At 33.5% G+C, this 11,712-nt stretch overlaps 2 protein-coding genes and 1 long non-coding RNA gene across 3 annotated transcripts; 1 reads left to right on the forward strand and 2 right to left on the reverse strand.

Annotated features, from left to right (window-relative positions):
• On the forward strand, window positions 1-834 carry LOC112453734. The gene is made up of 3 exons (XR_003040649.1): window positions 1-80; window positions 410-517; window positions 631-834. It is a non-coding gene; the product is annotated as an uncharacterized LOC112453734 (long non-coding RNA).
• Window positions 835-4,871: 4,037 nt separating this feature from the next.
• LOC112453731 lies at window positions 4,872-7,005 on the reverse strand. The gene is made up of 2 exons (XM_025014635.1): window positions 5,657-7,005; window positions 4,872-5,336 (listed from the first exon to the last, which is right to left on the reverse strand). The coding sequence occupies exons 1-2, from the start codon at window positions 5,877-5,879 to the stop codon at window positions 4,888-4,890; spliced, it is 672 nt and encodes a 223-aa protein (XP_024870403.1). The 5' UTR covers window positions 5,880-7,005; the 3' UTR covers window positions 4,872-4,887.
• Window positions 7,006-7,994: 989 nt separating this feature from the next.
• LOC112453730 lies at window positions 7,995-9,296 on the reverse strand. The gene is made up of 2 exons (XM_025014634.1): window positions 9,017-9,296; window positions 7,995-8,658 (listed from the first exon to the last, which is right to left on the reverse strand). The coding sequence occupies exon 2, from the start codon at window positions 8,656-8,658 to the stop codon at window positions 8,155-8,157; it is 504 nt and encodes a 167-aa protein (XP_024870402.1). The 5' UTR covers window positions 9,017-9,296; the 3' UTR covers window positions 7,995-8,154.
• Window positions 9,297-11,712: the final 2,416 nt, after the last annotated feature.

The raw sequence follows: 11,712 nt of genomic DNA on the forward strand, positions 1-11,712 counted from the left end.
TAGCCTCCATGTGTTCATGAACTGGCCAAAAAAATAATTATAAAATTGGAGATACGCACACACAATTCTGAGCATTAAAAGTAAGTAAGTTTTTAAGAAATGTATATATTACTTGCAGTATTAAATGCTATGTTTTATGTCTCAGAATTTATTAAAATTGTCTCCTTATTTTTTGTAGCAATCATCGTTAAAAAGCAGGACACACATACACGTTAAAAATTCTTACAAAATAAAAGAAAAATATATATATCCATAAACTAATATTTTTGATCGATTTAGTATATATGTAAACTATTCCGGAAACTTTTGTGTTATTTCAATAATTATCATAAGTTTTAATTGCCGTTAAATTAACATTATTTATTTCTTTCATCTAACAATAAACTGTATTGAATTTTTCTTATTTCAGAAGCTTTTAGAGCAATATTCCCTCGGAATACAAAAAAAGATTTTCAACACTTTGTAATGGAGTGGTTCAGATTCGCAAATGTCCGTAAGGAAAAAAAACATTAAAAAGGTAATGTAATGTATTTCGGTATATACTCTCTATAAAATAAAATTATTATAGTTTGCCGCGTTATAATTTATAAGTAGCTTTTTCACTAATTTAATTCTACTTTTATTTTTCAGGAAGTGATAAATATATTATCTTACTTGCGTGGCTCGGCGCGAGTCATTATTATAGTAACAAATTTTTTTATTTGAAAGATGAGTTTTATCCCAAAACCTTACGCTAGGATCAGTGATCTTCACCAAAGATATTATTGTGATAAACTGAAAACTGTAATATATGGTATATATTATTTTTATATAAATAAAACTTTTTTATGATAATTAGTGAATTATTCCCTAATGCAGATTGGTATATAACAGGCCTGGGCAACTTCGAGCTCCGGAGCCACGACACTCCCCTACTTTCCGTGGATAGAAAAGAAGTGTCGTGGTTCTGGAGCTCAAAGTTGTCCAAGCCTGGTCTATAAAAAAGCAATCTAAATAATAATTAGACAATAAATATTGAGATATTTTATTACTATTGCATATTTATTGAAAACATGTTGCCTGTAATAGAAATAAAATCAATAAGAACTTTAAATAAATGTTAGAATTAACATTACGGTAATCTTAATATAATATTGTAATAAAGTTGATAGTACGTTTAAATTTTTATCTCAAAAACATTACAGGAATGATAAAAAAACCTTAGCGCAATGTTATTTGCAACGTTATGGCACTCCCATTTCAACATTACTGAAATTTCGGAATCGTGGTCAAAGTATGTTCATAATGATGTTCTATACAACATTAAGAACTACATATTTAACAACATTACAAGTTCTAGAATATCGTTGCAATAACATTGTAATAATGGTTTTTTGCTTACTGAGAGGGTAGTAGTGTAAAGGTTTGGGTAACGTTCCTTATAAAAACGCCTTGCAAACCCCACGGGGATAATAGTCCAGTCAAAATACGATTAGACCTAGAAAAAATTGCAACACAAGGTTTTATTACGTCATTGTGTTCAGAAAAATATACTGAACAACATATTCAAATTTCGCCATTTTCCGCTATCTTTAAGTATGTTTTTTATTAACAATTTATAAACAAATTCGTTTTTCTCCACAAATACGATGAATTTGAAATTTTTGTAGAGATCAAAGTTGTAGAGCAGACACATATCTACAAAAAATGTTCTTATGAATTTTTTGAAATATCTCATATTATTTGAGATATTTGCAACAAGAGTTATTAGGCTACGCGCGGAGCGGAGCGGAGAGTTCTAACAAGCACACGGCAGTCTCTACCGGTCGCTGCTAATTCTCTAGGTTTTACAAGGAACTTGAGTTGGTTCTCGATACTAGTATATGTGTCTATGTATACACACACATATATATATATATATATATATATATATACACTACCCTCCATAAGTTTGGAAACACTCTATGACAGATGCCGTACGTGCGACTATTTACAGATAAATAGTCGCACGGCAGCGATCTGTGCAGATTTTTGGTATGAATATATCGTAAGACGTTCAAATAATCATATATATTTCCACCTGGGACACTGGGACACTTGCAACACTTGTACATGCCGAAAATATGTCGGATGATTATTTCGCGACACCGAAATGCTCGGAGTTGAATTTGTTGAACAGCAAATCACAAGTCACAGGTGCACCTTTGGGAAGTTCTCCAGCAAGAATGGAAACGTATCCTGACTGAACTCCAAAAGTTGATCCACCGTATGCCGAGAATATGCAAGGCAGTCATTAAAGCAAAAGGTGTGGTTACTTTAAGGAATGTAAAAATTAATGAAAATTCTTTATTTTAAAAGCCTGTTGGATAACATATATACTATTATGTACTATTTTCTGTATATTGCATTTTATAGAGTGTTTCCAAACTTATGGAGGGTAGTGTATACATATATGGGACAATCCACGTCACTTTTACCCCCCCTCTGTCCAAAATTGGTATGGACGGATTTTAATGACTAAGGGCGGAAAATGTTCGTCTTGAAAAGAGCTTTCGAAAGGCGTGTGGCATATATGCGCAATTTAACATGGCGTCATAGTTATGGCTGCTTAAAGGAATAAATTCAAAATTTCAGATTCAACATGACGCCATGTTGAATTGCGCATATATGCCACACGTCTTTCGAAAGCTCTTTTCAAGACGAACATTTTCCGCCCTTAGTCATTAAAATTTGTCCATACCAATTTTGGACAGAGCAGGGGTAAAAGTGACGTGGATTGTCCCATATATGTATATACTAGCTGCCCCGGCGAACTTCGTACCGCCTAACAGTAATGAATGTAGTGATAAGACACGCAAATAGTCCCTCTCTCTCCCTCTCTCTTTCTCTCTCCCTCTCTCTCCCCCCTTTCCCCCTCTCTCTTCCTCCCCCCTCACTCTCTCTCTTTTTCCCCCTCTCTCCCTCTCTCCCTCTTTCTCTCTCTCTCTCTCTCCTTCTCTTTCTCTCTCTCCCCCTTCCTCTCTCCCTCTCTCCTCTCTTCCTCTCTCTCTCTCTTTCTCCCCCTCTTTTTCTCTTTCTCTTTTCCCCTCCCTCTTTCCCTCTCTCTCTCCCTCCCTCCCTCTATGTATTTTTTCTATGTATTTGGATATCTTTCTAGATTAATTTTTTTTTACGTGAATTTTTCTGATATTTTATTAGTTATTCTGCTATTCCGGAAAATTCTACCCCCTATTTTATATGGTTTTAATACAAATTTGGTCCAGCCGTTCTTGAGTTATAAATGGTGTAACTAACCCGACTTTGTTTTATATATATAGATATATATATTGTGTGTGTATACATAGACACATATACTAGTATCAAGAACCGCAACTCAAGTTCCTTGTAGAACCTACAGAACTAGCAGCGACCGGTAGAGACTGCCGTGTGCTTGTTAGAACTCTCCGCTCCGCTCCGCGCGTAGCCTAGTAGCTCTTGTTGCAAATATCTCAAATAATATGAGATATTTCAAAAAATTCATAAGAACATTTTTTGTAGATATGTGTCTGCTCTACAACTTTGATCTCTACAAAAACTTCAAATTCATCGTATTTGTGGAGAAAAACGAATTTGTTTATAAATTGTTAATAAGAAACACACTTAGGGATAGCGGAAAATGGCGGAATTTGAATATGTTGTTCAGTATATTTTTCTGAACACAATGACGTAATAAAACCTTGCGTTGCAATTTTTTCTAGGTACCCCCCTTTTTTCCGTATTTTGACTGGACTATAAGCAATAAAGATAGTTTTAGTTTAGGGTAAACCAGCCAGTGAATGAACAAATAAGCAGCGTCTCCTATTCATTAGAGACGTGAAATAAAATTATTATCCGTATCACTTTCAGCATCGATGTAGTTGATTCAATATATCATACTGATTATTAAAAAAAAATATTAAAAGTGCATTCACAGAATAAAACATTTAGAAAATAAATAGAAATTAAGTGACAAAAGGACCGATATACCAGTGAATGAACAAAATTGCCAGTAAATGAACGGCTGCTTACCAGTGAATGAACACGTATTCCATGTAGATATATACCTACTAATGTATATAAATGTCTTAATAATTAAAGTTAAATATTATATTTTAACAATCACAGAATGTTATTTTTGCACTGGAATAATACTATAAAGTATAAACCTATGTATCACAAAGCTAATCTAACCTAACCTAACATAAAGCTTTTTTGGTTTCTTTACTCTTGAGAATAGTTTTAGGTATCTCGAAGGCAAACGATATGAAAGAGATACTTATACACACATCTATTATATTATATTTATTATACATTATTTCTTATACATTATCTCCACTTACGTAGCTAGGGACGTTTTTTTAATTGCACGTTGTCGTGTCTTTGGTTTTGAAGTCTGCTCTCTTTCAATTTTCGCTTTTTTTTCATTTCTGCCTTCTCTTCTTTCTCTTTCGCTTTTTCAGCCATTGCTTTTCTTTTTTCTGCTTTTGCAGCCTCAACCAATTCTTTTTTAATGTTTTCCTTCTTTTCTTTCTCTTTCGCTTTTTCAGCCCTTGCTTTTCTTTTTTCTGTTTTTGCAGCCTCAACCGATTCTTTTTTAATGTTTTGCTTGACAAGTCGTTCCGCAGCTTTTCTTTCTTTTTCCTCTTGCTCTCGTTTTATCAATTCGTAATAATGTTTCCATTTTGAAGATGTTGTTGCGTATGGTAATTTTTTTTTTAAAAATTTGGTTCTTGATTGACTTTCTGGTCTTTTTTCTCGAACTCGGGCCACTTAGGGCCAATTTCACCAACCACAGTTAGCTTAACCGACGGTTAAAGTTAGCAGGATTGACCAATAGAAATGAATCCACCCTGCTTTCTATTGGTCAATCCTGCTAACTTTAACCGTCGGTTAAGCTAACTGTGGTTGGTGAAATTGGCCCTTAAGATGCTTTTCCCATATTTTTTCTATGGGTACGTTTCCTCGACTAGATAATGCAACTTGTGACATATTATACTTCTTATTCTGATTCTCATTTGGCAAGTTATTTTCCTCTTCAGTCGAAGTTTCCAATGGAGCATTTTCTTGCTGATGAGTGGTGCTTGATGCGCGTTCATTTTCGTCAATCTTGTTATTTCCATCGGAATGACTCTCTTTCTCTATATTTGTTTCATGGATTCTCAAATTATTATTCTCTTTATGTAAGATATTTACTATGCATTCGCTGACAATAGTTTCATCATTTTCCTCCAGGTTGTTCCGATTTTCATCTAAGACTAGTCGTGTATACTCGCTATCAATCATCTTTCTTTCTTCCTTAGTGGAATCCTCCATAACAATCTTATATATTGGCAAATCCGCTGAAAATGCATAATAGAAACAAAGAAATAGGTAATAAGCGATCGACTCAAAATACACATTCATATATTTTTACTGTATTTATTTTTTATTTTTATCATGTATTTACAAAATAAAATTCATATATTTTTTATTATAATTGTAAATTTTGATTGAAAAGAAGAAATGTTATTTGATGTAGAATATTAAAGTTATTAATTGTCTGATTAACCGCACCATACTCAAACTTTCGTAGTATAAAAATGCACGAAGTCTGTACAAAAAAATGTGTAAAATATTCAAGCAAAAAATTTTTTAATTGGGGATGATAGACCTGACTTACAATTAAGATCCGTCAATTCTTCGAAGGGAAACGAGATAGAATTCTCAACTTCTTGCAATATTGCATCGTCCGAGATCAGAATGACATTTTCTTGAGCCTGTACTAGAGTGTTGGGAATGCTTTCTTCGTCGTTTGACATACCTATGTGTATCTTCAACATGATCGGTAAAAATTGTCCACAGCGTAAAGAGAGGATCGGTAGCATTTTCGCCTTGGATTGCATTTCTCATTTTTGCAAACAATTTGGCTTTTGCAGGTCCAATAACGTGCTCTATGACTTTCTTTGTTGAAGCAAAGTCCTGTGTCGAGATGGATTTTAATGACATTTGTTGAAGATTGGCTCTCCTAGTGGAAATGCACTTACTATAATTAACCGCATTCTCGTCGAAAGGATACAATCCGCAAGTTTTAAAGCCATTCTGAATAGTTTCTACTTTAAGTAATAGACGGTCAAAAGCTTTTTTGAATAACAAAGCAAAATTTGCTTTTGTAATTGGTTTCTGCGTTTGCTGTTTGTGTTCGTACACTACTTTTTTCCAATGTGCTTTCAATGGTTTAAATATTGTAACGTCGCACGGTTGCATTATGTGAGTGGAATTAGGCGGCAAGCAGTAGGGAATGATTGCGTGTTCGACACAGAAATCTCGAAGTGCCAAACTGATGTGAGATTTATGTCCATCAAGGAAGTATAGCACCGGGAATTGTACGTTATTTCCTACGCACCATGGATAAAAAACGTTGGCTACATATTCATAGAATGTGGCGTGTATCATCCAACCACTATCTGACCGACCAATTGGCCACCCGTCTGGGACTGATTGGACAATGTGTACCGGAATTCTTTTATAGGGAAATACGATCATCGGTGGTATTGCCTCACCAGCAGCAAAAAACGTGCAGAGAACCGTTATGCACTCTTTTTCCTTGCCGTTCGCAATTACATAGAAATTTTTCTCGCTTTTTGGGCCTAATAACAAACCACTTTTCGGGCATGTTTGCACACCTGTCTCGTCACCGTTATGTAAAGAGTTTATTTCTGTTCTTGTTGTTACGCACCGTAGTTTACGGCACTGACCACGATATGTGTCGCGGGGAGATGTCAGGATAAGGATGATAGTAGGTGAAAGACGATATTTGATATATTGAAGGAACAAGGTAATTTTTATTACTCGAGAGTTGCACAAAGACGCGTACGTGTCTAGCGTCCAACAACGACTGTCTTCACTCACTGTTCTTTCTCACTTTTCGCCAATCCAGGCGTTCCTTCCTGCGCAGAACGCTACGGCGCACATCAGTACTTCAAGCGACCAATCACATAATAAGACTCATTCAATCACGGCGTAACGATATTCTTAGGCTGGTTTCACATGGGGCGTAAGATGCGTATGCGTAACTTGCGTGAGCCAATCGAATCATCTCAGTTACTATACGCGTATGATACGATTAAATACCGAGACGATTTGATTGGCTGACGCAAGTTAGGCATACGCATCTTACGCCCCATGTGAAACCAGCCTTACAGTTACATATGCTGCGAGGTCTGTTAAGAACATAGAGATATAAGAATAGAGTGCGCGAGTCATATGCTCGCACGTAAGAGACTGCGATATAGGAATAGAAAGAGAACGCTGCATATGGGCCCCTGCTGTTTTTATCTATGCACGCATGCGTCTTTGCGCTGCTCAGTGTCTATAACGCATGTAGAGATATAACCTATAATAACGCATTTATGTTCTAACCTCTTGAACCCTTTTGAAAATATGTCCTTAAATAATAATTCCCAAAATTACCAAATTATTACAGCAAAGTACATAGTATTACCATAAAATATTACTTTTTTTTGAATATGGAATTGAATATGGAATTGTATATAAATATACTCAATATATATAATAATAAAACAAAATTTATTACATGTTGTTTATACAATGTTAATCATAGAATAGAATAGAATTCTATTCAGTCTTTTATTATTTAACACAAAAATTAAATTTTTTAAACACAAAGATTAAATTCTTTTAACACAAAAATTAAATCTTTTAAATTAGTCTTATTATTTAACACAAAGAAATAAAATATAAAAAAATAAAAAAATAAAAATTTTACTACAAACAATATAATATCAAATGCACATTATTAAATATTTATAAAAGTATACAGTTTTGCTATTGTCCACTGAAAATTAATTAAATTTTGAGGTTAGAGATATTAATATGTACTTACGTGTGAAAACTACAATTGGAATTAGGAGATGCTTCTGTTTTACATATCAAGCATTTCTTTGTCATTTTAAAATGTTTTTGCTTAAATAAGAAGAAGGTTAGCTAAAAATGACATAGAGATAGAACGAGATAAAACATCGAGAATACCGAGGTACAATCTTTCATGACCTGCACATCACTGCACATGCGCGCATAGACAAAGACAGCAGGGGCCCATATGCAGCGTTCTCTTTCTATTCCTCTATCGCCTTTTCAGCTCGCTTGCGCACTCTATTCTTATATCTCTATGGTTAAGAATATCAAGCACATCGTTTTCTTCCAAAAAGGCTCTCGCTTCAGCAAACCACTGTCGTAGTCCTTTTTCGGTGACGCACGAGCCTTCGAAATAATTTCTGTATTTTTTTTACGAATTTCTGGATGCTTTTTTAGAAATAGATCCATCCATTTTTCAACAGGTCTATTATTTTTAAATGGATTTTCGGTGGAAAGTGGACATTCTTCGATGACACGTTGTACAGCATCCTTCACCTCGTCTGGGTGCATAGGAAAGCCAACCTGAGCCTTGCCTAAGTATCGACTTGGGTCCCAACTTACGCTGATTAGGAACTTTGCAAGTGTATCTGCCATGCAATGTTGATTTTGGAACATTATATGTTGCTGCTGCGGTGGAGATTGACATATACCACTCCGAGCAGCTTTCAGAGCCTCTTCCATATCTTTTTCTGTATATTTAAATCTTTCATATACTTTTTTTGGGCCTTTCTTTTTTGCCGATGCCATCTAATGAACAATAATATCATTGGTGAGATTTTCTTTTTATTCAGTAACTACAATACTCATAAAATTTAAAGAAATATATAGACATAAATAAATAAATATAAATATTGACCAGTTATTTTGCAATTTCACAAAAAAATAAGACAAAAATTAAAAATGTCAAGTCAATTTATATATTACTATCTAGAAACTACCTAATTACTAAAATAGAGCCAACATGTTCATTCACTGGGGAAAAGGTTAGAAAATCACACCAGTGAATAGACATCATTATATTTAGCGTATTTTTACGAATTTACAGAAAAATGTTTGACAAAATAAATTATTGACTCTAGCTTTACTTATATGATGCAATATTTACCTTCGAAAATCAATTATAACGCTTATTCAAACGTAAAATCGCAACCTCTCCAAAATTAACCTCTTATTAGCTTGCACGTCATAAAGCATGAAAATATTTCTCCTTAAGTCGACACTTTGTTTATAACCGTGACATTGATCTCAACGCCACCTGTGAATTTTTCTCTTAATTTTCAGCACAAAATCATTTATCTTCGACCTATAATTTTTTTCATATTTAAAATATAAGTGATTTTGTTCATTTGCTAGCTGGGCCCCGTTCATTCACTGGCTGGTTTACCCTAGTTCTTTTTTTAGTATATTTATGCAAATAGATAATTTTCAATATGTAAGTAAAATTTTCTATGATTATTTAAAGCATTAAAAAACGTCAATTTACAATATAATTGTTGTAAAATATAGAAAATAGTAAATATTTCTTATAATTTATTATAATTTAATACAACTTGTATTTTTTCATAAAAATAGAAAAAATAGTATTAAATCTTTTATGGATTCACCATGCTAAATGAAATATTAGCCACGTATTATACAGGGAATATATTGACATAAAAAATTCAAATGTCTTTTACGTCATGAAAACTTGTTTAATGCTGTGTAAAAAGATGTAGAAAGTTGTAAATAACTTTTTGGATGATATTTTAGGAAAATCTTTGTAAGTTTAATAATAATTTTAATATATACATTGTTTAAAAAGTCAATATATTTAAAATACAGAGACACTACTACAGACTTGACTTGGTTATTTTATTTAGTCCTCTTGGACACTTGAAATTAGTATCCACGCAATAGAATTTTTCTCCAAGGTTTTTGACTATTCTTTGTTAAGACCCGATCCGATATTAAAAGTGCTGTTTTTCTCTTCAGAACATGTATGTACATACTAGTCTACTATCAAACGTTCAAAACAATGAAGAAGATGAAAGTATGTTAACTGAAGTTAGTGAAGACTCAGTGTTGGTGCCCCAACCAACATGCAGCAATGCGAGCAGCAATGCGAGCAGCAATGTATCAAACTTATTGCTTGTGTGTGCCATAAAACTCCGGAAAAATTGAATTAAACTTAAGTAAAAGTACGGTTCTATATATTACTTTATTAAACATTTTAATAAATTTATTTTATGCGTTGAAAATTAATAATATTTTAGAAAGAAAGTCAGACAGATTAAGGCTGCGTTCGTCTTGACGCTTTCAGCGCTGAAAGCATCGCTCTATCTTCGTTTGATGTTCGATGTGCAACAAAGATAGAATGATGCTTACAGCACTGAAAGCGTCAAGACGAACCCAGCCTGAGCAAGACGAACGACGAATTTTACGAAATCGTTATCGCAACATTACACGAAACCAATATAAACGACCTGACGGAGTTGATGGATTTTTACTTCTATTCGGAGAAGGATTATTTAAGGAAACTACCATACAGAAAGCGAACCGAATTAGAAATGAAATTCCTTGCTATGCTCATGGAAGAGCAAGATAAATTAAATAACCAATAACAATTAAATAAATCATATTTACTTTATGTTCATGCAATTAATCTGCTATCTGATATAAAAGAAGCTTTTTTTACTACGTTATTGTTATTATTATATCTATTTATTTTTATTATTACAATTGTATTTTTTATTACATTAATATTAAGTATGACTATATTATTGTACTTAGGTATATTTAGTTTCAAACAAATACAAGTTATTTTCAAACAAAACATATTTTTATTATGACACATTACCCTTACGAATAAGTTTATCCAGTGTTTATATCTATTATACACGCTTTACCAATTTACATCTACTTACAGTACTACTTATTCTACGGGAAAAAATCTATCAGAATCAATTGACTCGACAAAAACTTTATATTCCTCAGCGTTATCATTATCGTCAATCATTATAATTAAAAATTGTTTTGAAACGCTTTTTCTCACTGGTAATAATTTTATAATTTTACTGCGTAGTACTTGTTTTAAATAGACACCAACATTGTTTTAATTTATTTAATAATACGCAAATAATAACAAACAATTTTTCAGAATTCATTTTTAGCGATTGAATGTTGTAGCAATTGGTGACAATATGGGCGCGTTCAGCAGATACAACTGTTCGTCTTATCAACACTCTGCGTTGATTGTTTGGTTCTAAAAGTAAGAGCCAATCATGTTCGACTGCTACTTAGCGGCTTGGTTTGCTGAACGCGACCAATTTTGTAAGTTATAAATGGAGTTTGTTAATGTGAAAGATGTATTGCATGATGTATATGTACATACATACGTGTGATTCCGATCCGCATAAATTTGTTTTTTAATGTCCCATGCAGCGGAAAATGCGAAAGCGTAGTCTGTGCGTGCCAAATAATATAGGCCTAGTTTACACCGACCATTTGATACGCGTATTAAATAATAAATAACTAGTAAATAAGTCTGATTATTGGCTGATTAGTTCAAATATACTATTTGATACGCGTATCAAGAGATCGGTGTCAATCGGTGTAAACTAGACCATACTACAGTATAACCATACCTGTGGCATAAGGCCATTGCACGTAAGTGCGGGTCTACAACCTTGCTTTAAGTGCCCATCTTCAATAGGTGTTTTAAGCCCTAAGCCTTAAGAAATGGTTCAATCACAGTTGAATTTGAGGAGAATAATTGACTGTGATTGGTCAATTTCTTAGGGCTTAGGGCTTAAAACACCTATT

Source organism: Temnothorax curvispinosus, unplaced genomic scaffold (genome assembly GCF_003070985.1).
Source record: "Temnothorax curvispinosus isolate PA1 unplaced genomic scaffold, ASM307098v1 QBEX01004656.1, whole genome shotgun sequence".
Classification (NCBI taxonomy): Eukaryota; Metazoa; Arthropoda; class Insecta; order Hymenoptera; family Formicidae; genus Temnothorax; species Temnothorax curvispinosus.

Bases quoted from the DNA above. Each gene is read 5' to 3' on its own strand.
- LOC112453731 (XM_025014635.1), bottom strand. From the start codon at position 5,879: ATGCAATCCAAGGCGAAAATGCTACCGATCCTCTCTTTACGCTGTGGA. The intron at 5,337-5,656 runs GTAAGTCAGGTC...ATGCATTTTCAG, and splicing joins AGAATTGACGGATCTTAATT to CGGATTTGCCAATATATAAG.
- LOC112453730 (XM_025014634.1), bottom strand. From the start codon at position 8,658: ATGGCATCGGCAAAAAAGAAAGGCCCAAAAAAAGTATATGAAAGATTT.